This window comes from Sus scrofa, chromosome 12 (genome assembly GCF_054392235.1).
Source record: "Sus scrofa isolate SSC_HxYL_T2T_F1_AM1 chromosome 12, Sscrofa_HxYL_maternal_Yorkshire_Landrace_v2.0, whole genome shotgun sequence".
NCBI classification, from domain to species: Eukaryota; Metazoa; Chordata; class Mammalia; order Artiodactyla; family Suidae; genus Sus; species Sus scrofa.
Window position 1 is genome coordinate 59,918,479 of NC_139394.1, and position 24,350 is coordinate 59,942,828.

A 24,350-nucleotide genomic window follows, 5' to 3' on the forward strand; every position below is an offset into this window, starting at 1 on the left:
GCATCCACGAGGGCGTGTTCCCAGTCATTTCTCCATTTAGGTAAAGCCCTGGCTCCCTCTCAGACCCAGTAAACAATGAAATAAAATAAGGACAGTGATGGTCCTTTCTCTCTCCATCTTGAGAAAGAGGAGCCGGCCCCCCCCCTGTGGCCCCCTGAGGTTTCAGAGACATGAAATGAGCCGCCCCCCGCAAGCTGGGTGGCCAGGAGCCTCCACCCCAGGAGGCAGGATGGGGTGCCATGCCATCTGCCACCTGCCGGGCTGCAGGCTGGGCCTCCCATTTGGAAAGGTTGAAAGTCACCGCTGTGTGACTCCTCGTACAGAGCTTCTCTTTCCGCCCTTTCCCACGGCTGCAGACGGGGAACAGACCCTTCCCACACAGCTCAGCCCCCAGAACAGTCTTTTTTTTTTTTTTTTTTTTCCTTACGAGGTGTGGGAATTGAATGATGGAGCAACAGCATTCAATGAGGACTGAAATTTCAAAGTATTAGGGGTGAGACTGTCTGTTGCTGGCTAATCTAAAGAAGGGCTTTGAAAGGCCAAAGATTAGCTGTGAAAAACCTGAAAGGCAGGATCCACAGAACCTCTGAGATGCTGCCAGATGCCTGACAGGTGATGGGCTCTCTGCTCCCTGATGTCTAGGTGCTTTCCCTGCCCGAGGCATGGCTGCCCCTGGTACCGGCTTCTTGGACCTCCTGAGCCCCTGTCTGTGCCTCTGAGGACCCCTGGTCCCTCTCCATACAGCGCGGAGGTTATCTTTGGTGGGTGCAGTCCCAGCTCGCTTGGGGAGCTGACTTCCACTCCAGGATGAGCAGCGGACAGCAGTGGGCAAGATGTGGGTGCCCTTGACCCAGGATCTTTCCGTCGTCGCATGACTGGCCTTGTGCCACGTGTGCTTCAGTTGAGGATTTCTTTCTCAGTGGTTGCAGGCATCTTGTAAATCAAGGCATCTTAGTGGTACAAGGACTGATGACTTTGACACTTTTTTTTATTGTGTTAAAATACACATAACACACATTACCATCTCAAGTGTACAGTCAGTGGTATTAAGCACACTCATGGTTGTTGTGTGGCCACCACCACCATCCATCCCTGTGACGCTTCTCTTGTAAATCTGAAACTCCGTACCTGGTAAACACTAACTCCCTGCCTGCCACCCTCACCCCCAGCCCCTGGCAAGCACCTTCGTAGTTTCTGTCTCTCTGATTTTGGCTGCTCGGAGTACCTCATAGGGTGGAATCATACAGTCCGTGTCTTTTTGATGACTGGCTATTCGGGTCCTTTGAGATTTCCTATGAATTTTAGGATGAGTTTTTCTCTTTCAAAACCACTGGGATGGCATGGAATCCGTGGATCGCTTTGGGTGATATTGACATTTAAACACTATTAAATCTTCCTAACCATGATCATGAGATGTGTTTCCATTTATTTCTGTCGTCTTTAGTTTCTTTGGCAACATTTTCTAGTTTTCAGTGTACAAGTCACCTCCTTGGTTAAGTCAATGCCTAAGTGGTTGATTCGCTTTGATGCTATCATAAATGGAATATTTCAGTAACCGGTCGGCTGTTTCCTAAGACAAACTACACAACCTTGTGTCTATGTATGTTCCCTTTAGAAATGCTGAGATTTAGGAAAGACTTGAGAAGAAAATCAGTCAGTCTTACACAGCACCCTCTCGCTTCCCTCCACACCATGTCACGCTAGTATTTATTTCTCCAGACTTCTTTGTATGAGTTCACATGAACAAATCCTAAACACACACACACACACACACACACACACACACACTGTGTATACATTTTTTCACGTTGGATGCCTGTGTTTTTCTAAACTCTTTTTCTAAACTCTTTTTCACTTAACAGTATATATCGAAAACATCTTTCTAATATATGCAGGTGCAGCAAAACACACAATGGAGGCATATCTGGCAATCTGATAAAATTAAGCGCATGATTCTTTTCCTTTTTCTCTTCCTCTCTTCCTTTTCCTTCCTCCCTCCCTCCCTCTTTCTCTTTCTTTCTCCCAAGGTAGACTGTCTGACATTCATGCATTTGAAAGGGACAAGCACCTACTTAGACCTGGAAAAGCAGGTTTCGTGGTCATATTTTTTTATATATGTAAGTTTTTTTTTTTCCGTTATAGCTGGTTTTCAGTGTTCTGTCAATTTTCTACTGTACAGCATGGTGACCCAGTTACACATGCATGTATACATTCTTTTTTCTCACATTATCAGGCTCCATCATAAGTGACTAGACATAGTTCCCAGTGCTACACAGCAGGATCTCATTGCTCATCCATTCCAAAGGCAAGAGTCTGCATCTATGAAGCCCAAGCTCCCAATCCATCCCACTGCCTCCCCCTCCCGCTTGGCAACCACAGGTCTGTTCTCCGAGTCCATGATTTTCTTTTCTGTGGAAAGGTTCATTTGTGCATGGCCATATTTAAAGAGGAATGAAAATAGCTTTCTCTTGTGGCTCAGCAGGTTAAAGATCCAGCGCTGTCACTGCTGCGTCATGACTTTCCATCCCTGGCCTGGGAACTTCCACATGCCACAGGTGCAGCCAAAAATAAATAATAGATAACATGAAAAAAAAAAAAAAAAAGAGGCATGAAAATGCTGTTAAACTTTAGGTGAGCTGCCTCGGACACTGAGCTTTCTCAGGAGTCCGCACTGCCTGATGTAGCTGCCTTCGGGAGTTGGCACTGGCTTCAGATGCATAAGTGGATGCCGTGAAATAGTGAGTGAAACCACTGATGCCACCGAGGGCAGGAACCACAGTGCCTTCCTCCGCGCTGTGTCCCCGATGCGGGCACTGGCCGAGACCATCAGAGGTGCTGAGCCAGTGCTCCTTAGAGTCCGCCCTTGCCGCTGCGTCTGCCGCGGAAGGCTACTCGGGCACTGATGCTCTCGGTGTCTCTTTCAGGAGGCTCGGAGTCCAGGCCTCTGGCCCGGGGTGTGCAAGGCCGAAGCATCAGCATGAAGGGCCGTGCCCCTCCCCGAGCCAAGCAGGGGGCCTTCAAGACCATGCCCCTTCGGTGGTCTTTTGGGACCCGGGAGAAACCCCTGGGCGCATCTGTCGAGCTGGTGGAATACTTAGAGTCCAGAAGGAGACCTCGATCCACGAGCCAGTCCATCGTGCCACTGCTGACCGCGGCGGCCGGCGGGGACGAGAAGTCCAGTGCCACCCTTTCTGCCGCGAGTGTCGATGGAGGGCCCGCCGGTAACAGAGTGCTGGCCGGAGCGCCCTGCCCCTCGGGACACCCCAGCCACTGTGCCGTCCCGGTCAACTCGGATGGGCCAAACGCAGCCAGGAAACTCAAGGAAAGTGCAAGTCAGGATATCAGGCTGCCCAGGCAGTTCGACCTGCCCCTCCCAGTGATGTCCTCAGCGGAGAACGGGAGGCGAGCCTGGCCGGGGGACAGCAGCCAAGCACCCTCCCCCAAGGATGCTCTGAGCACTGCCGCGCTGTCTAGAAACAGTGCTGGTGGTCGCGGAAATACTTTGGACAAGATGCGGGCTGGTGCGGAGAGAAAGGACTCCGAGACAGACAGGTTCCCGCAGGGGACACTCACCCTCCTGAGGTCCGTGTTCTGGAAGAAAGAGAACAGGAAGAGCGAGAGGGCGGAGGCGGCCCCCCCGGCGGCCCCCGGCTCCCTAGGGAGCGGCAGGCTGAGCCCCGCTGTGGGTGAGCAGGCCCGAGGCTCCTCTCCATCGCTCAGGATCCGAGAGAGCCTGGCCAGGGGTCCAGCGGGCCCCCTGGAAAGGGATGTCCGGTCAGCCCCCAGCTCTCTGCACCTCCCTCGCAAGGCCGGCAGGCCCCCGCGGGCCAGTGCCCTGGGCACATCACAGAGGATTGCTCCCGGGGAACAGACGTCTTTGGGCGCCTTGCCAAAGGTGAAGTACCACACGCTCTCCTTACGTCGGAAGAAAACATTGCCCGAGTCCAGCCTCTGATGGTGGGTGTGTCCCGGTGATGTGTGGACCTGGCCTATTCTCTCGACTCTGCACTGAGCACCTACCTGTGTTGGTAATGAGACTTGGGGGAGCCAGTTGTCTTGTGACCTCTGAAAATAGTAAGAATTAAAAAAAAAAAATTGTTTGGTTTCTGCATCTAGATTTCCAACACCGAACTTCCAAAAATACCTACCTGTATTGTTGGCTGCTTTTATACTTCAAGACCACCAGAGGGCGCTGGTGGGTCAGCATAATCATTTCAGGGCAAGAAATGCTGTTTTGTTCAAACAGTTCCAGGGTTTAAGTATTTGTACTAAAGGGTGAATGGATGGGGGCAAAACATAGAGCGTAACTCTGTGAAGAAGGCTAATGAATAAGAATCTTCAGTATCAAATCAAATACTGTCATTGGCTTCCCCTATTTAATTATTATTTTTTTCAATAGTGGACTTAAAGGGAAAATCTTCTTTTCCTCTTCATATTTCTCTGGGACAAAGCATGAAGGATGCAAAGAAAGGTGGTAGTGACAGTAAAGCAGGATTCTAAAAGAACTGAGATGGCAAGAGAAATGACAGATTTTAGGAGAGTATTTAATATGTAACACAATAATTGTATTAAACTTTTCCAAGGTATTTAAAGAAGATAACTATTTTGATACTAAGGAAAAAGGGAAGTTTTTTTTTTAAAAAATGTAACTATGAGATCTATGTACAATTTTAATAAAAGCTCACTGGTGAAATGTACAAATGGCTCTCTGAATTATTCAAGTTAGACAAATTATCTTGTTTTGTTTCTGCTGCATAAACTTAGCTCACTGCACGTTTTAAATATGTGTTCTTTTTTGGCTTCTTTTCCCTTCTAGGTTATTAAAAAAGACTGAGTGCTGTGGTATACAGTAGGTTCTTGTTGATTATCTAAGCTCCTTGCTGTTGATCTCAGAAAAGCCATGGATTGAGTTGGTTCTGAAAATTTCAAGTGCTTTTAATTAAAATGACTCGCTGTTCTCTGAGGAAATGGAAGTCTCCCCAGTTTCTCTCTGGCGCGCATGTGCTTTCAAGGACCAGTGTCTGAGCCTGTCTTAATGGACCATCACTTTGTCACCGGCCAGGGTCCTTGGACTCTTTATCCAGTAGAAATCGATGAGAGGCCAGATGAGGAAACCAGACAAGGGACTTTACTGGGCCTCATGTTACAGCAGGAGGAAGTGAAAATGAAAATGGGTAACAGGTGCCCTTGCCTGCTCATGGGGGTGGGGCGAGCTAGTCCTTTAAATGGGGGGGGGGGCACGGATGGGTGGGTCTGGCGGGATCTGCCCACCTCCTTGGCGGTGCCGTGGGCAGGGATCGTGCCCAGGACCCTGCTTTTGCTCCCAGGACCTCAGAAGTGGCAGCTGGGCTTTGACCTCTTTGTATCATGTTCATAATTGGCCCCTGCTGGGCACGTGCGCCGTTATTCTTGGTCCCCTGTGGTTTCTCGGTACCTGCTGCTGGAGGAGATGTTTGTCCAGGGGCAAGCTCCTGGGTAAAGGGTCCCAGATCCCAGGTGGCAGCCTGCCTCCGGTTGGCTGTCCTCTGTCTCCGAGAGCTTTGCCCACTGCTCAGTGGCTGTTCTAACACCTGTCCCCCCGCTCCTTACTGGGGAGCGGCTAAGCCTGATCCCAGGTCGGGGGCTTGTCATTTGAAGTTACTGGCAAGTCTGTGAGTCCACTTTAACCATCCATTTTCTAGAAATACTTCCTTTCTGCTGGGCACCGTTTGTGAAAGACCCCTGACTCCAAAAATTAGTTTTTCGTCATACGCATGGCCTGACTCACGGGTGAGTCTCTGCTGCCACTTTTTTCTCTTAAGGAAGAATGAGAGTCTTTTTACTCCCCGCCCCCGAGGGAAAGACACTGTCCTTTCGCGCCACGGTTCCAAGACAGAAAGAACTGAGATCACAGAAGGAGAAAGCAGGGGATCGGCCACCTGACCCAGAGGGACTGCGGTTCCGGTTCCGGGAGACCTGTGGGTTTACGTTTCCAAAGAGGTCTCTGCGCTCCTCAAGTCCTGATCCCTCCCGCGGCGAGGGAGGCGGGGCCGTCCGTGCCCCCGCCCCCTCCCGGGTGACCGGAATCTAGGGAGACTAGGTGTCGTCGGTCCCCCCCCCACTCTAGTTCTTTCCCCTCTGCTGACCTTCAGTTGTCATTTCTCGATCCCTTGACCTTCCCAAGCCTGGTCTCAATGGCTTTGGCCTCCAAGGGATGGGGCCGTGACTCAGGCCTGCACCCCCAGGCGTCTCCCTAAAAACCCTTGCGTATCATGAACAAGTCCCCGTGGTTAGCAGTTTCCTCTGTGACACCCCGTAAATTGGGGCATTTGCCTTAGGCTCTGACGTTGGGACAGGAAGAGGCAATTACACCTGGTCCCTGGTTGTTCTGGCTGCCACCCCGGGTCTTCAGCGAGGAAGCTTGAGGCCCCTTGGTCTCTGTTCCCCTGAGGCTGCTTCTCCCTCCAGAGGGACCCGGTCGGGAAGGCGGGGAGGACAGAGCATGGGAAAGGATTCTGCCCAAACTGGAGGCACCGTCCCAGCCTTGACCGTGCATCTGAGCGTGCACAGTGGGCGTCTGGTCAAGGGTGTTTAAGGAGGACGCGCGGCACAAGTACCGGGTTGCTTTTTTCAAATCACAAAGCTGCCCCCTCGAGATGGGAGTGTGAGGTGGGTTGAAAGCCGTGGAGCCAGATTCAAAGCGGCCTGTGACTGAGCTCACTCAGCATGCTGGCAAGGGCCTCCCACCCTCCTCTGCGAGCCTGGGTACCCTGCCTGGACCCACCCCTGCTCCTGAGGCAGGGACACGGGTCTGGTGGTGACAACGCCCTCCTGGCTCCCAGCGTGTCCTCCAGGTTTGCCACTGCTTTGCGTTATCCGTCCAGTCCTGGAGGGAAGGGTTTGCAGGTCAGAACCTCGGGCCGGGATGGTGGTGGTAGATGCTCCAAGGGTTCACAGGGTCAGAGGAGAACGAACAACTCGAGGAGATGGCGATCTACAAGAGTTAGAGAATTTGGAGTTCCCTGGTGGTGCAGCAGGTTAAGGAGCCAGCGTTGTCACTGCCCTGGCTCGGGAACTTCCACATACTGCGGGCATTTCTAGAGAGAGAGGGAGAGGGAGCAAGAATTGCAGATCTGGGAACAAATGGAGAGGTATGTGCTGGTTCCCCCCCTGCTTTCCAGGTGCGCTCAGCAGGCTGCCTCTCCCCGGTGGGGCTCGGGCACAGGGATGGCGAGTGAACCAGGTTCGCTGACTTGATTACGTCTTGAAACTGCAAAGCTCACATTGACCGGCATCAGCTGACATTCCTATGGCCCTTCCTGTGTGTGCACCTCGTCTGATGGGCTTCAGATCTGCCCTCCAGAGGCTGAGAGCTTGGGTCCTTGGCCACCAACTCCTGTCCCCCACTGGTCGAACATCATACCCCAGGGACACGAACTCTTCTGCAGTTCTGGACTCCCGTGCAAGGGTTGAAGGAACCCTCCAGCTTTAGAGGAAACCCGAGGCAGAGAAGTGGAGAGGTGAGGTGGAACGCTGTCGGCAGGCGAGGGAGCCTTCCACCGTCCCGGAGGGGACATGTCACAGGGCGCCAGAAGCACCTGCTAATTCCTCCGGATTCCTATGGCCCTTCGCATATCTACCCGGACAAGTCCCCTTTCTGGCACCATCTAGTCCAGACCAAACTTCCCCGCTGCAGCTCAGCCTTCGTAATGGAAACTCCTTGATGGACTTTGCAACCCCAAGTCCCCCCCCCCCCCCCCGGTACTACGGTTACTCCAGGAAGGTGGGGGTGATCTGGCTCTCCGTTTGGAAACCTCGCCCAGTTCTAACACGGGAAGGACTGACTTCTTGGTCCTCCTCAGCTGCAAGGGCTCCAGCCATCTCCACCCACAAGCCCCAGCTCCGCCATCGACCAGCTGCAGGATTTGGGCTTCAAGATGGACCCAGCCTCCCGAGGCTGTTTTCCGCATCGGTGGAACTGGAACCCCTAATGGTGGTGGAGTCGGAGGCTTGCTGGGAGCACTGCATGAGGTGCTGTGTGAAAGTTCCTCGTAAGGTACCAGGTAGGTGGTGAATGCTCAGAAGTTCCTCCATCTTCCCCACAGATAAGCGTTTACCAAGAAAGGCTTGTTATGCCTGTAAGTGTGTCCTCTCTTTCTTCTTGTGAGAGGTTCTTCGTTTTCTCTTGGGAAACCACTGCCTCCCCACTCTGTGCCCCACCTCTCCTGCTCTGGAACCGGTACGTGGCCCGGGCTTGAGCAATCAGATGACATGGTGGCCTCGAGATGGCTACATGATCAGAGGGGTTTGGAACTAGGGGGAAAGAGGAATCGTTGTTTCATGGCTTCTATGCAGATAGGATGTTGCAGTCCATTTGTCGTGAAGATGGGGAGAACCTGCTGAGGTTGAAGCCCACCCAGCAGAATATGTGGTTGGGAGATGAAGAAAAAAAAAATAAGACTGAATCCTGGGGCTGTCCCTTGGACCCCTGGATCTAACTATACCTGAATGAGGACTTTCTAGTTACCTGGGTGAATCAATGTTTTGGTCCACTCTGTGGTCTGGAACGGTCACTGGCCTCTAAGTTCCAGTCCTTCTATGTTTTGAGGGCTGCCTTCAGGCTGCCCTGCTTCTGGTTCTGGTTCTGCCATGGTATCCCGGAAAACATGATCACTGATGAAATGGATTTGTCAGCTGTTCTAATAACTCAGGGTTGATAGGAAAACAAAAAGGGGTCTTGGAGGGGAATGCTCGTTGGGGATGGTGAACTGCCTGCAATTTTGTGGGCTTGTTACTGCTCTGCTGGATTTCTGGGTCAGAGAGGGCAGCTATAAAATAGATTTGAAGCCACAGTGACACCTGGTGGACATTCCTCTTATTGCATGATGCTCCCCACACCACAGCTTAAAAATAAAATTTCCCCTAGGTTTCAGTCTAAAGAGGGTGGGTTTTCACTTGCTAGGCTGGCGAGATACCCTTCCTGAGGGGCACCAGAGCCTGAGCGGACACAGGGACATCCGGAAGGCAACCCAGTCAGAAGGAAGCCAAAGTCCATGGACAGGAGATTGAACTTTAGGGAGCCTCAGGGGCTGGCCAGTCAGTCCAGCTAGGGCAGGGTCCACCTGCAGGCTTCCGTCCCCATTTGGCTGCCGGGCACCCTCTGCTGACAAGAAGGTCCTTCTTCCTGCTCCACTTGCTCCATGTGGCTTTTTTGGGGAATCCCAGGGGTCTGGGGTCTTCCTCCACCTTGAAGTGTTCAGTTTCTGCTCTCCCCGAATCGGCTCAGGGCCAGTGTGGATGCTTCCCCGATGCCCGTCCGCCCCTCCCCACCCCCCACCCCCAAAGGATGGTCCCCTCAGGCCCGCTCCAGCCAGCTCATCTGAGAGGAGGCAGGCAGAGCGCTCAAGGGCGCAGGTCAGGACCCCAGGCCTGGGTCTGGGTGCTGGCCAAGCTCGGCCTGGAGCCCAGCACTGGTGTGACCCCGGGACTTGGTGCCTGCAGACCCGGCTCCAACCCTTCTTGTTCTGAAGCCTCCATCTCTGTCTTTGGCCATTAATCACGTTTCAGTCATTTTCCTGACGCTGTCATCCATCCGTCACCCCCAGCCCCCTACCTGCCCTCCATCGTTCTGGCCTGAGCACCCTCCCCAGCCCCCCAACAACAGTCTTGCCAGCTCCCGGCCTGCCCTGCCTTAGCTGACCCTCCTGATTGCCGGCAACACGCCTGACCATCAGCCTTATCCTGGGGTGGCCCCAGGTCCCTGGTGATCACGTGACCCCAAACAGTGTGCTTCTTAAATTTAGGGATCTGTGTGGGTATGTGTACCACGTGTGTGTTAATTTGGCAAATGGCTTGGGCTCAGGGAAGAAATCAGAGCCCTTTTTCATCTGTAAAGATTCAAAACGTTGGAATCAGTAGTTATAATATGAGTGCAAAAACTATACCCTACACTTTCCAAGATCTCAAGAATCATTCATTCTCTTTTGAAGAAAAAGTAAACTAAGTGAAACAGCTGCAAAAAACAAGGATGGCAATTTTAAAGGCATTTTGCTTTGAGAAGGTATGAAAAGGCTGCGAGGAGCTGAATGCCCCAGCGCAGAAGTTCTCAAGCTTTGCTGCATCTTAGAATCAACTGAAGACGCATTTCAACCAGCTGTGCCTGGGCTCCTCTTTGGACCAATTAAATCCAGGGAAAGGGCTGATTCTGCTGTGCTCCCAGGACCGCATATTACAGCTCTGCCCTGCCACCAGCCTGGGAGCCGCTAGTCCCAGGCAGCTATTTAAATTCAAGTTAATTCAAATTAAATGCAATTTAAAATTCCATGTCTCAGTTGCACAGGCCACATTTCAAGTATTCGACAGCCAGTGGCTGGTGGCTGCCATACTGGACACTGCAGACTATGGAATAGTTCTATCATTCCAGAAAGTTCTATCTGGCCTGGAGCTGTTACGGTTCCTGTTTTTCTGCTGGGCTGTCACCCTACAGAGTCGAGAATTTTCTCTAAGTGTGTCCTGGGGATGTTGCATGGGAGACACCCAGAGGTCCCGTGAGACGGGGCCACCCTCACTGGACAGCCCCCACAGACGGGGCGCGGCTTGGGGGACCGGGGCCCCCAGTGCTGAGAGGACCGAGGAACCGGCACCTGCCAGGAAAGCCTTTATTCCCTGGGTGGGGGGAACCGTCTGGCCCCTGCCGTTAACCCTCCTCTGGGACGTTGAGCTTCTCCTTCACCCCACAGGCCACCACGGCGAAAAAGAACTCGGGGAAGAAGGTGCGGACGTACATGGCGGCCCTGGGGATGGGGTTGGCCAGGAAGACCTCCTGCTTCTTCCGTCTCACGGTGCGCATCACCTCCTCCGCCACGTCCACCGGGTGCGCCCCGTAGGTCAGCTTCCTGAAAAAGACTGAAGCGCCCCCAGGAGGGGGCGGGGTCATGGGCGCCTCGGGCGGGGGCGGAGCATCCGCTGGCCGAGCATCCCTGGGAGGGCGCTTAACCCCTTGCGCCTCAGCTTCCTCATCCGTAAAGTGGGCGCAGTTTGCTACCCTATGAACATCCCAGGGCGGTGATGAGCCGCAGCGAGGATGAGAAGATAGGAAGGTACAGGAGGGACTAGATGTATTAAAGGGCTGATCTGATCATTGTTGCGAATCTGGGCTTGTGGGGAGCCTCCCGGAACAGCTGGCCCACATCCTGGCTCATCTTGATTCCCTAATAGAGCCTCCGGCAGAGAGTGGCTTCTCTGTTTAGAACATTCTAGAACGATGACAATAGGGGCATTTACCGAGCACTCACTGTGTGCTGGCTGCTGTTCCAAACCCTCTGTGAGCCAGAACTTTCCTCCCTAAGATTCCACAAGGGAAGTGTCCGTGTTGAAATGTTTGCTGTGAGCCAGAGGTGAGCTTCAAATGCAGCCTGTCTGGCACCCGGCTCTCGGCTTCTCCGGGCTGCCTCCTCGGGCAGGGGGAGCAGGAGGTTCTCATAGACCACATCCTGGCCGTTCCACGTGGGAACCTGAGGCCCAAAGACAGGCACTCACTGGCCAAGGTCACAGAGCCTGTGAGTGATGGAGCCCAGCCCGGCCTTGGTCTGCTGGTTGCAGGTTAGTCCTGCTGCCTCAGGATGAAAGTTTCGGGGGCCCTGCCTGCTGTTATTGGGGCCCGGGGCCCCACTGCCCAGGGTGTCATGTGTCTGGAACACCCCTCGGGCGCCCCGGGAGCCCTCCCCAGCCCCCAGCCCTCTGGTTCCCTCTGAAAGCTCACATTTCCAGAGGGAGGCCTCCCAGTTCCCTTGGCCGGGATCAACGTGGTAGGAGCGGATGAAAGTGGGGCTCACAGTGCTGACAACCACGTCGAACTCCTCCACCTCCGCCCGCAGGCAGTCGAAGAAGCCCAGCGCCGCGTGCTTGGAGGCAGCGTCTGCAAGAGAAAAGCAGCCGGAGGTGGGTGCGTTTAGACAACGCATGTATGGCCTTGGGCTCGCGTGGCCTCTGCACCTATGTTCCATTCTCCCAAACGGAATGTACTGGATGAAGATGGACTGAGATGCTGTTACCCCCGCTTTGTGGATGAGGAAGAATGAAAAGTTATGTAAATGGGCACCAGTCTGCAGAGCCTCGACGGGGACCCAGGCCTCCTGTCTCCTGTCTCATCAGGACACCCCTCGTGGCTCACAGTGGCCCCAACCTTGCCTGCAGGAAAAGAGTTATCATTGCCATCAGGGCAGCGCAAAGCAAAACCCACCAGGAGATGCCACATCACACCACTAGGGTGGCTAAAGTCAAAAAGACAGAACAGCAAGTGTTGGCCGCGAGTGGAGATGCTGGTACACCTGTGCCTCGCAGGTGGGCGTGTGAGACAGCAAAGCTGCTTTGGAAAACTGGCCGCTGGTCTTCAACCATCTAAACATAGAGTCACCGGGGGACCCAGCAGTTCCACTTTTGGGTTTATGCCCAAGAGGAATAACAACGTTCATCCACATAAAAGCTTCGACAGGAATGTGCAAGGTAGTCTTATTTATCATGACCAAAACGCAGGAACACGGGAGTTCCCTGGTAGCGAAGTGCTTAAGGACCTGGCACTGTCACTGCTGTGATGTGGATTGGATCTCAGGAATTTACGCATGCCGCGGGGAGGAGGGCATCCCCCCCAACAAAGGATTATCAACGTGTTATTTATTTACCCACCAACCTGTGGATTTCTTCAATCATTCAATAGTGAAGCTCCCGCTCTAGGCCGCGTCCTGGGTAGGGCGCTGGAGGCAGAGGTGGGCTGCGGCAGTAGTGATCCCATGAGGTGTGACTGGTGCCGAGAGGCCCCTGGGCCAAGAGAGGACGGGCACCTCCACGCCTACCTGTCTGGCCTGAGCCCCTGGAGTCTGGGTGTTGCTGTGGCAACCAGGGATGCTGTGGTTCTTTTGGGTGGAGAAGGAAACTTGCCGGGCAGTCAAATGACCTCGGTCGCTGCCAGGCCAGCCCCCGGTGCCTGGCAGAAGCCAGACCAGGAGGAAGAGAGGGCCTGGGGTGGGCCCAGGTGGCCTCAGCTGTTCTGACATTAAGTGGGACACCCTGCACCCCTCGATCCCTCAGTTGCGGAGAAGCCAGACCTCGCCCAGGTTGGGATGGAGAGAGCCTGCCTGGGTTATTCTCCGCCCTCCAGATGTGTCTCAGGAGCGCTCCGAGGAAACCAGTGCGTTGGGGTCCCTGTTGGTTGGTGGCCAAAGGGCCCACTGGGTTGGGTTGCCCATGCCACAGTGTATCACGTCACTGCTGTCTGTGTCCCTAGAACCTGGCTCTAGGCATTTGCTGTCTGGTGAATGAATGAAGGCAGGGAGTAAGTGGAGTGTAATCCAGCTGCTGAAAATGACATGCGTGGAGAGTTTGTGAGTAGAAGGTAACGCGGTGACGACCACAGATGGGCCGGGGCAGAGAAGGAACAAGGGATGTGGCAAAGACGGCCCTGTGCAGACCCAGCTCCGTTCTTCTCCTGGACCCACGGGTGGGCTGTGACTCCCAGCATCCCTTGCAGTGAGATGTAAGCCTGTGACTGGGTTCCCTCCAAAAGGCTGTGAGCAGTGCGGTATGTCAGCGCCTGGTCCGGGAGTTTTGACATTGGGCACGCCTCCCCGATGCTCTGTGCCCTCTTCTTGCCAGCCAGAAGCCACACGGGGCAGGAACCAGCTTTGACTGCATGGAAAATGCCACCATGACCCCGGGCCCCTAAGTGACCGTGAGGAACGGTGTCAGTGGCATTAGTTCTTCCTAATGCCTTTCAAAGAAAGAAAGTACCCTCTGAAATGAATGTTTGAAGCAAAACCTCCTGGGAGTTCCCTGGTGTCTCAATGGGTTAAGGATCTGGCATTGTCACTGCTGTGGTGCAGGGTTGATCCCTGGCCTGGGAACTTCTGAATGCCATGAGTGCCACAGGGGGAAAAAAAAAAAAAAAAAAAAGGAGCTGAAGGGATGAAGAAAAGCCAACAGATGCTTTCAGCTCTGGACCTCCTCCCCCCGTGTAACCACATGCCTAGTCCGAGACACAACATCCTTTGTCTAATAAGACATAAACCATAAGACGCAACGTGTTTGTCTGAGCAACTTACAGGCCGTGCGGAACGGGATCCCCAGCCTCCCTTGGATGTTATTCACCAGCACGATTTGGCCGGTCCTCCTGGAGATCATGTTGGGAAGCAGGGCTGGAAAGCACAGAGTCACGGTCACGGTTACAGAGCTGAGACGGAGTCAGGCGGCCGCAGGCAGACCCCGCCTCCAGACCCTCTCCTCACCCTGGGCTCGTCTTCCTCCCCGGTCGTTAGATTACAGCGGGATGCAGATGGAACGGGACCTGTATTTTCTAGGAGTGGGCTGGGCTCAACTAGGGCACGGCTGGGTGCTGTGCGGTGGTGACCCATGCGTGTGCGGGACGTGGGACTGATGTCAGAAGTGAGAAAGGTGATCCCTTTCTTCCTCTCCTAGTGCTTCACTGCCTACAGGTCTCACCTTGGCTCCAGTGGGTCTCGAACGCCCCTCTGGCATGTGCTCATCTTTTGACCAAGAGGGAAAGCCCTCAGCTCTGGGTCTTGGGAGAACTTGCTACTTTGTCTCGATTTCAGGCTTTCTTCCATTTATGGAGAGGGAAAGGGGTTCTTAATGTATGGTAAAGATTTTCTCCCAAATTGAATTCATTGACAAATGAGGCAATGCAGAGAAAGACACGGAGTGAAGGAGCTCCCTGGTGGCTCAGCAGGTTAAGGATCTGGCATTATCTCTGCTGTAGCTCAGGTCGCTGCTGTGACGCGGGTGTGATCCTGGCCCAGGAACTTCCATATGTCAGGGGTGCAGCCAAAAAAATTTAAAAAATTTGGAGTGTGTACAGTACAGGTGGAATAAGGAGATGCCCAGAGACCCAGTCTCACATTCCTCACTTTGATGCCAGCGAACCCTGAGCTCTCAGAGGCTAAGTGAACGATACATTTTGGCTGGCCTGTCTGCTGTGTCCACAGTGACTGGGCTGGAGGAAACTGTGATCTCTGGGGCATTTTAAAAATTTTTATTAAAGTATAGTTGATTTACAATATTATGCCAATTTCTGCTTTACAGCAGAGTGACCCAGTCCTCCATCTGTCTGTCTGTCTGTCTATGTCTACGTCTATGTATAACACATTCCCTTTCTCATATTCTCTCCCATCAGGGTCTATCCCAAGAGACTGGATAGAGTTCCCTGTGCTGTACAGCAGGACCTCATTGCTCATCCATTCTGAATGGAGTCGTTTGCATCCATCAACCCCAAACTCCCAGGCCATCCCACTCTGTCCCCTCTGGGACATTGTGGAGCCTCTGGGAAGTTCTCTTTCTGTTCCAAATGCCTCTTTCCCATCATCTATCACAGTTCTCAGCATCCCATTATCGTGGAGATTCTGGCCAGAGGGAAGCAGCTCTAAGTTTACATTTCTCAGCCTTTGCCAGGGCCCCCTACTCCCTAAGTGTAACCCTTCTCCATGCTTATATTCTCCCTTTTGTGGTTCTGCTTGGATAAACTTTATTGGTGGGGGTGGGGGAACGCGTCAGCTCCTGGCTCTATTCCGCGTCATCTCTAGCCACCCGACTGCCTCCACTTCAGACCTGCATTTGAACTTGGCTGCTAGAAGTGTCCACACAGGAACCACCGGATTACCCTTAAAAGAAAGACATCCTCCTGCCTTCCCATTTCTGCAAAGAGATTGACAGTATTCTGGGTCTCTTGTACTTTGGGATAAAGTCTTTCTCTTTCATGACTGAGGACAGAGTGTCTGCCTTTGGACCAACCATCACGGTTAGGGGCAGATCAAGCCCAAGGTCAGTATATTCAAAGATGTGCAGGGGATGAAGACAGTGGTCCAGAGACGTGGAATGGCATTGGAGGGGAGCCGCGGATATGAGTAAGAAAAGAGGAATGCAGGGCAGGGCTTGGGGTGGGAGCTTCAGAGAGAGAGAGGGTGGAATACGCTAGTAGGACAATTTCACATTCCCTTTCTTTCATTGGCGTTTATAGTCAGATGCTGAAAGCTTTCACCAAATAAGCAGGGGTTTTAGTGAGGGGGGCTGGAGACTCAGAAGTGGATGTCTGGCTGGATGACAGAACCCTCTCTTGAGCAGCCCATGGCCCAGAAATCCACGGGAAGGTCAAACTCACAAGACCTTTGGTCAATGTGATGGGTCCAAAGTAATTGGCGTCCATGATCTTTTTGTCAAGCTCCAGAGAAATCTTATGGGCAGGTCCTTTCACCTTCATGCTGGCATTGCTGATGAGGATGTCCACGCAGCCGTAGCAATCCAGGACCTCTTTGGCCACATCCTGGACGCAGCTGATGTCCGAGAGGTCCAAGAGGACCAGCTTTGGGGTGAATGTCTGCTGGACCAACGAGAAAGTCAAGGCACGTGTGGATACATTCCCCGAGACTTTGGGGCTCTTCAACCTAAGAGCCACCCCTTTTGAAATTCAGACCTCATGGAATGGTGACAGTCAGATGAGGGGAAAGGGGCAGAGCTGACTCTGGAAGGAAGGAAATTGACGGGAAAGATGCGTTCTTGGGGACCAGAATAACAACAGCATTCCAGACATGCAAACATGCAGTCCTAAGCCTGACCTTCTGGTCATGGGGCCAGACCTGAGGAATCCACATGGAGGCTATGCCCCGATGCCCGGGTGAGGTCATTATGCATAACATTTCTGAGCTCCTTTTTGGAAATTGCCTTCAAAGTGGCTTCTAAGCCACCAGAGAATCTGTCCAGTACTTGGTAGCCACGTTTTGGTTTTGACCAAAATCATACACACAACACAGTTTTTTTAGAGCGCCATCTATGTGCCCGCCCTTGTGTTTAGCCCTAAGCACTTGTTGTCATCAAGGTTCTCATGACTTAGGAGGGGCACGGATGGAAAAGTTGGACCTCCCATGTTGTAAATACCATCCCAGTGTTTGACAAACGCTCGTCCTGAGCTGTGCCGTGAAAAAGGGGGTTCCCAGGTCAAATTTGTTTGGGAAATGCAGGTTAGTATATGTCCTTCTCAGAGATACTCAATGTACATTGGTGTATCAAAGGCTCTGAAAAGTCCTGCAGTAACGCAATTAGTCAGACCGACTTGGCCAAACTCAGTATCTCCTGTACCTTGAACTCTAGATCCTATTACCTTACACTCAATACCTAATAAGATCCCAAGACATCTCCCTTGGACGGCGCCGTGTTGTCCTGTCTGCTCCATCTCTTCAAATGTCAGACATGGTTCTGGATTATTTTTGGCTATTTCCCAAACCAAGCTCAACATCGAGGATGAAGATTAAAAAAAAAAAAAAAATCCCGAAGAGATCTCTGAAAGCCATCTCTTAAATGGTGCTCCAGAAATGCTTTGAAAACCTCAGCTGCATTGAAATGGGTCCGCTTCCTCTATAATTTCGGAGAAGGGAATGTCATTTCCCTGATTCTTGGATGGAAATACTATGTGAGGCATTATTATTATTATTTAAATTGTACTGGAGTCGACTTACAATGATGTGTTCGTTTCAGGTGAACAGCAAAGGGAATCAGGTCTACATAGAAATATATCTCTTCTTTTCCGAGTTCTATTCCCACAGAGGCCACCATAGTGTATTGAGTAGATTTCCCTGTGCTCTGCGGTGGGTCCTTGGTAGTTGTCACTTTTATGTATAATAGAGCACATACTCCAATCCCAACCTTCCAGTTTTTTCCCTCCCCCTGCAACGTTTCCTCTTTGGTAACCATAAGTTTGATGTTGAAATCTTTGAATCGGTTTCTATTTTGTGAATAAGCTCTTTTGTATCATTTTTTATTAGATTCCACATGTTCATGATCTCATGTTTGAAGTATTATTTTTTTAAAAAATCAGCCATGCGTGTGGATAACCAGAGTCCATAACTGTGACATGTCCTGCCTCTGGGATCCTCTTTGAACCTGACGTCAATAGATTGGGGGGGGGGGTGTTGGCTCAGTGGCTAGAGAACTGACATGGTAAATGGTCAAAATGAGTCAGTCCCCAAATGGGCAGAGTCAAGGTGAATGAGACCATTGCCTTATCCTGGCCCAAAGCCATCACCAAACTTCACCCAAAGGGCTGCCCTCCAACAATCAACCAAGGTGAAGCAAGCCCAGGTGCTTCCCGCGCTGGCTGCCAGAAGGCCTTACCTTGCTGGGGTCAGCCACGCTGATGAGGGCATCGTACAGGGTCTGAAGCCTCTCCCAGTTCTTTCCGCACAGCACCAGCCTGGCCCCGCCGGTGTGGAACACCCGCGCACACTCTGTGCGGAAGAAGGAAAGAGGACAGAAACGCACTGTGTGGACGAAACCACTGGCGGGGAGCCCCTCTCTCTCGCAAAGTCAGGCGTTCAAAGAACTCGAACGTCTGGAGCCATGAGTTCCTTTAGAGGTCACCGCATTCAACCGTTTCTGGAATTTCTTCTTGTTTCCAGCCTTGGCAGGGTTGCCTCCTGCGAAGGGCAGCTGGGGATGGTGTGAAATCGCCCCGCCCCCAGTGGCTGGTTCTCATCACCAGGACATTCTTTCTTAGCCTGGACACAAAGATGATGCTGTCCAACGAGACCCCCGGAACCACAGCTGTAAATGTGTCTCAATCTAAAGATATTGGAGAGTTCCCTGGTGGCCTAGTGCATCCTTAACCTCTAGGCCACCAGGGAACTCCTCCAATATCTTTGTCACCAGGGAACCCTAGTGTGGGTTCCATCCCTAGCCTGGAAACTTCCGTATGCTCTTTGGACTCCCTCAAAGATATTGGAGGCAGCTACCAAGCTTTTTCAGACCAATGTCACTAGTTTCCTCCACATTTTCTCTGTGGGCGGTTATTCCAGCCAGGGTTCTTTTTTTTTTTTTTTTTTTTTTAATTAAAAAAGTAAACCTGCCTTCTGTTGAGCTGGTCTTACTCTGGATGTATTTCTGACTCACCCACTGTTCACATCTGGGCAATGGCTGGTTGATACGAGTATTCCTTTTTTTTTTTTTTTTTGCTTTTTAGGGCCATACCCGCAGCATATGGAGGTTCCCAGGCTAGGGGTCTAACTGGAGCTACAGCTGCCGGCCCACACCACAGCCACAGCAACACCAAATCTGAACCACATCTGCGACCTACACCATAGCTCATGGCAATACCAGATCCTCAACCCACTGAGCGAGACCAGGGATCGAACCCGCAACCTCATGGTTTCTAGTTGGATTCGTTTCCACTGTGCCACAACGGGAGCTCCAATAGAAGTATTCTTATGTGGCCATAACATTGATATTTTAAAACATGAAGAGCTAACAGATTTTGACAGTTTGCTTGCTTTAGTGGCTATCGAAAGAGACTTGCATACATGAGCTCATTTAATTCTCATGGTAACCTTATGCAGTTGTTGTTCTGGTTGAGTTCCCTAGAAGCAGAGCCTAAGACAGGAATTCAGGTGCCCTGGATTAATCGAGGGAGTGGTCTTCAGGCACAGGTGCAGGGCAAGGATGTGGTCTCAGGTCAAGTCTAGCCTTGGCTGGATCTAAGGAAGGCTCTGGAGTGTACACTCAACTGCAAAGCTGTCCCACCTGGGTGCAGGAGGGCCGGTCTGATGATGCGATGCTTTCCTCTGTGGGTGGGTACCAAGGGTGTCCACTGGCAGAGGGCGAGGCTCTGAGCCATGGCTGCCAACCCTCATGGCACCTGGGACAAGGGTGAACTGACCAGGTACGGGGATCTGGGAAGGGCACCACCAATACTTCCTACTGGGGGTACCCATTACTGTCTCATTTTACACCAAGCAGGGGTGGACCCGAACTGACCATAGATGCCAAAGGGTAGTTGGGAGGCACTGGGTGCCCACTAGAGACTGGACATCCTGGGTGCGATGTCTGCAAGTGATCTTGGGGTTGTGTGACTTTCTCCCGCCAGTCTCAGCAGCTGGGGCAGGGGGAGAAGAGGGGACCAGCTGGATGGGACAGTTGGCTGGTGTTAGATAAGTAGGCACTGTGGGCAGGGAGTTGTGGTATTGGAAAGAGCTTAACGGAGGTGCTGGACCATTCAGCCTAAGCCGGAGAGGAGCAGGAGTGAAGGCAGGAGGGGCTGATAGAGAAGAAAAGGAGAGGCTCTAGGGAGGGAAGGTCTCAGAAGGGCACCTTGAGTTGTTAGGACCACAGAGAATGGGCGAGTTCTCTAACTGGAGGTGTCTTGGTGAGAAAAGGGCTGCCCAAGACGCTCCTGGATGGCAAGATGCAGCAGAGACGTCCCTCTAATTCCAAGTGACTCTGAGGCAGTCAGTCAAGATCCCAGCATGTCTTGGAAAGTGTCAGGAAGAGCCTAATCTTTACTTGGAATACTTGACAAATTTTATTTGGAAATATAAATACGCAAGAAAAGAAAAGAACATTTTGATAAACAATCGGGGGGTTGGATTAACTCCCAGTTATTAAAATACATTATACAGTGACAGAGAGGACAGCACTATTAGAGGTTTGAGTATAGATAGAAATACTGATTAAACATAGAGCTGAGTATTCATAAAAATTTAATACATGACAAAGTTAGCACATGGAGTCAGTGGGGAAAGAACCTACTACTTTAAAGTGGTATTTGGGAGTTCCCTGGTGGCTCAGTGGGTTAAGGAGCTGGCATTGTCCCTTAGCGTGACTCAGGTCGCTGCTATGCTGCAGTTTGATCCCTGATCCTAGAACCACAGGTGTGACCAAAAAGAAAAAAAAAAAAAATCCCGTTGGGTCCCTTGTTCAGGAGCAGGTTGGGGCTGTCCCTCCCTCCAGGGGTGACGGGCATCTTTACAAGCTGGGCACTGGGGCAGCTGTGGGTCTGTGGCCAGGAGTCAGACCAAGCCTCTGGCCTTGACCTCCTTAGGAGAGGCAGCCATGGGAGTTCATTACCATCAGCCATTCTCCCTCTTCTCCGCTGACACCCTTTCCCAGGTGGACCTGGAAGCCGGGAGCCCAGTGGTGCATCACTGCTTTGGTGCAGCCCAAAGACGCATTCCCAAAGGGGCCATTTCTGTCCAGGTATTAGTTATCATACCCAGGTGTTTTAATTTTATTCATTTTTGTTGCCACACCTGCGGTGTGCGGAGGTTCCCCGGGGCCAGGGATTGAACCTGCATCTCAGGAGTAACCAGAGCTACAGCAGTGACAATGCTGGATCCCCAGCCCACTCAGCTACCAGGGAGCGCCTCTTATTTGATTCCTTATCAGCTCAGCACAGCCTGTATCTTGTGTTGAGCCCGTGGGTACCAGGCTTTTTCTTTTCATGCAGCAACCATCCACGGAGCCCTTCCTTTCATAGTTTCTCAAATTGAAGATGCCATCAGCCTGTAAGGGGCTTTCTGACTTGGGAGACACACAAATGCAAAAGGATAGCCTGTGACTCTCCCTCGATGGAGAGACAATTAGCCAACTTTCAGAAATGTCGAAAGTTGAAAATCTTGCCTTAGAGGCGTGCGACCCAGGCAGGGGCTGTGCCCCCTGAAGCAGTTCAAGTACAGGGGTGAAGTGTTTTGAGAATCACTCTGGCTGCAGACACAGTGGGTACAAGGTGACCTGATGGCTGATGTGGCTGAATTGTGTGGGTTTGGGGCGAGGGCTAGAAGTCCTGGACTCTGTCTGCCTGTGTCCCCTAGGAAACAGCTTGGCACTGGGCTCCTGGCTGCCAGCCGCTGCTACCCATTGGCTTGGGTCAGGTTCCACGGCCCAGGCGTGTGTCACAGGCTGCACAGAGCCTGCGTCATCAGCTTGGTGCCCCTGGCTTTTTTCTTGCCTTGGACCTGGGAAACAGAGCACTTTGAACCTGGCATCACCTTGGTCAGTTCCATAGTCTGGCTAAGCATTTATTTAAGGTAACACACGCCCAGCTTCTCGAGTTACTTCTAAATACTCGGACTTAATTTTTTCCTGCTTTGCGTTTCTTCCGACGGGGAGTCCGTAAGACACAGTAAGAAAGAGCAATGACATTCGTCACGGCGAAACGAGACCACTCCTCTGAAAATGCCTTTTCCTGCATTCCTGGTGTGTATAATGTTTGATGATGATAGAAGGAGATTTTGAAAAATGAAGGAACAGGACTCCTATATCAAATACACCTCTCAGTAATAGAGGTCCTATCTGGAAAGATGGAAAATCAGAACGGCTGGAGAACCGAACAGCCTTCTCGACCAACAGGGTCTCATCCACACCTGCAGTTGACTTCATCTCACATGCCTTTCAGACACCCCTGGGTCATTGACCAGGAGAGTCCATCTCCTGGGACAACTGAGAAACACCCAGAAACACCATGAATAATAGTGTATTTTGGGGAGGAGCCACGGAGCCCAGGAGCCAGCTCCTCAGGGACCCTCCGAGAGGGAGGAGCAGCCAAGGTGGCGGGGGATGCAGGTGATGAAGGGGTCTTGTGTTGGCAGCTGGCCGGACATGAGGTGGGAGTGTCCTGTGTTAAAGAGCATCTTGCCCCAGAGATGAACCCTGAGTGTCTCTGGGTGGGCGTTCCTGTTCTGTTTCCCCAGCGCCCCCACCGCTACTCCCTGTTGTCTTGTCTGCTAGGCACACGTGTGTGTCCCTGGAGAGAGGGAGTCTGTCCCCCCTCCCCCTGCGCCGTCCCCTTGGAGTACTGAATTGAATGAGGCAGGATATCCTCCTGGGAAACTGCTTCCAGACCCGGCCATAGGGGCCACGCAGGACGCTAGTCTGGCTGCCTTTGTCTTCGGTGTTTATCTCCCGTGGGCAACCCAAGCTGATCACCCATGGAAACTGAACCCACTCTGGATGTATGCGTATGGGCTGCTGTTGGGATGCCCAAGAGAAGGAGGCTCTGAGGCAACTGCCAGACAGGAAGTTACAAACGTTCTTGTGACGGTGGCACCACACAGTGGATTCCCAGCCCGCCAGCGGCCCCTTCTCAGTAGCCAGGACAGAGTGGACGCCGTGGATGCTCGTTGAGTGACCTCATGCGTGGTTGGCTAGTGTGTGTGTTCTACATTTGATGAAAAATAACAAAAAAAACCCCAGCAGATTATCCCCACACTATATTATATAACACATGGGGCTGCACTGCCATTGCTAGGAATGAGCAAGACTCACACACCCAAGGATACATACTATCTCGTGTCACAGACGCCACCAGTGGAGGGGCTATCTGTCTGAGGCCATCTGATGCAGAAGCTGCAGATGTAAATGCCTTCAAGGCCAGGAGGTGAGATGCTTGAGAGAACCAGGCCACGTGTGACACAATAGGGATGAGTGGGGTGTGTGGCACGCTGTCATTTGCATGTTCTGTCTAAATCTGCTCATCATTCTCCCCATTGCTAACTCTTGAGAGGTGCCCACTATCGCTCCAGGCACTGTTCTAAGCTCTTTCCATCTCTCAATTCATTTATTCATCACAAGAGCACAGTGAAGCACAGCGTTCCAGTTTCCCTGCTTCCAGATGGAAAATCTAAGGCCAGCCAGTGCAGTCACCAGCTAGTAAGTGGTGAAGCCAAGAATTGCACCCAGTCCCCAAGTCTGGCCTGGTGACCAGTTCACTGCCCCGGCTGAGGGCTTGGCATGTCAAAATTTCTGGAAACCCCCCATGGAGGCAAAACAAAACACATCTATAGAGCGACCATGGCCCGCAGGCTGCGTTTACAGCCCCAAGCCTTCCAATCCCCTCATTTCTCAGGCGAGGAAGCCGCAGCCGCCAAGAAAGAAGACACTCGCTGGTTAAGAACACTTGCCAGGGGAGAACCCAGCCTCGACCCCCTCCCCGTCTGCCTGGCAGGCTCAGCCCCGCACCACCCCATCGCCTCTCATCCTGCCGGGTGGGCGTGGGCACCCGTGGGGGGCCAGACTCGCTTACCCTTGCCCAGTCCTGAGATGGCATCAGTAATGACCACCACTTTGTTCTGCACGGCGGACTTGGACCACAACCTGGACACCTCCTGATAGATGAAGAGGAGGCCGCTGATCCCCAAGAGCAGCAAGGGCAGCACGAGCACGGCTGTGACACCCATCTTGGCCTGGGGGATGATGGGCAAGGGCATTGGCTTGGCGGAGAGACCCCGATGGGGACCCAGGGCAGGGGGAGCCCCAAGGCTGCAGGGCGCCCCTGTGCACCGAGCCTGGAGCCGCCTCTCCAGAGAGCTGGCTCCGTGCAACCTCCCCAAGGGCTGCTCCCCAGCCGACCTCCTAGCCGGCCTGCTAATCCCCAAATGGTCAATGAAGAGGAAATTACTCACAGCGTCTCCGAAAGCAGACGGAATCCAGGGGCCTGCCCTCTCAAAGGTTAAGGACAAATTTAATTAAAATGGGTCTGCATTTTTGGAAGGAAATCCATGTGTTAAGGCCACTTGCTCTGGCCCTAATGGCTATTTATAGCTCTC

The 24,350-nt window shown here is 52.4% G+C and overlaps 2 protein-coding genes across 6 annotated transcripts in view; one reads left to right on the forward strand and one right to left on the reverse strand.

Annotated features, from left to right (window-relative positions):
• The window catches only part of USP43 (ubiquitin specific peptidase 43), a 62,766-nt gene extending 53,935 nt beyond the window's left edge, over positions 1 to 8,831 (forward strand). For 3 of the 4 annotated variants that reach the window (XR_014821837.1, XM_003131987.5, XM_084986109.1), the window contains exon 15: positions 2,925 to 4,701. Coding sequence is in view for 3 of the 4 variants with exons in the window: in XM_003131987.5 (XP_003132035.3) it covers positions 2,925 to 3,955 (1,031 nt within the window). In the remaining variant the exon portion in view is untranslated. Of the gene's footprint in view, positions 1 to 2,924; positions 4,702 to 7,160 lie in introns of those variants that run through there. The other variant, XM_084986110.1, reaches the window with a different exon arrangement.
• Positions 8,832 to 10,623: 1,792 nt separating this feature from the next.
• DHRS7C (dehydrogenase/reductase 7C) lies at positions 10,624 to 24,350 on the reverse strand. Of its 2 annotated transcripts, none has more exons than XM_005669235.4 (7): positions 24,207 to 24,350; positions 23,828 to 23,987; positions 18,151 to 18,263; positions 16,150 to 16,360; positions 14,076 to 14,168; positions 11,741 to 11,896; positions 10,624 to 10,884 (listed from the first exon to the last, which is right to left on the reverse strand). In XM_005669235.4, exons 2-7 carry the CDS (start codon positions 23,979 to 23,981, stop codon positions 10,676 to 10,678), a joined length of 936 nt encoding a protein of 311 aa, XP_005669292.2. In that variant the 5' UTR covers positions 23,982 to 23,987; positions 24,207 to 24,350; the 3' UTR covers positions 10,624 to 10,675. The 2 variants fall into 2 exon arrangements, with proteins under 2 accessions (XP_005669292.2, XP_003132036.4); XM_003131988.7 differs by having other exon boundaries at positions 16,150 to 16,363.

What these genes read in the sequence shown, in the direction of transcription:
- DHRS7C (XM_003131988.7), bottom strand. Translation starts at nt 23,981, where the DNA reads ATGGGTGTCACAGCCGTGCTCGTGCTGCCCTTGCTGCTCTTGGGGATC. An exon ending in GATCCCGTTCCGCACGGCCT is followed by an intron (nt 11,897 to 14,075) that starts GTAAGTTGCTCA and finishes TTTCTCTTGCAG; the next exon opens with ACGCTGCCTCCAAGCACGCG. An exon ending in GGAGGCCTCCCTCTGGAAAT is followed by an intron (nt 10,885 to 11,740) that starts GTGAGCTTTCAG and finishes GGGGCGCTTCAG; the next exon opens with TCTTTTTCAGGAAGCTGACC.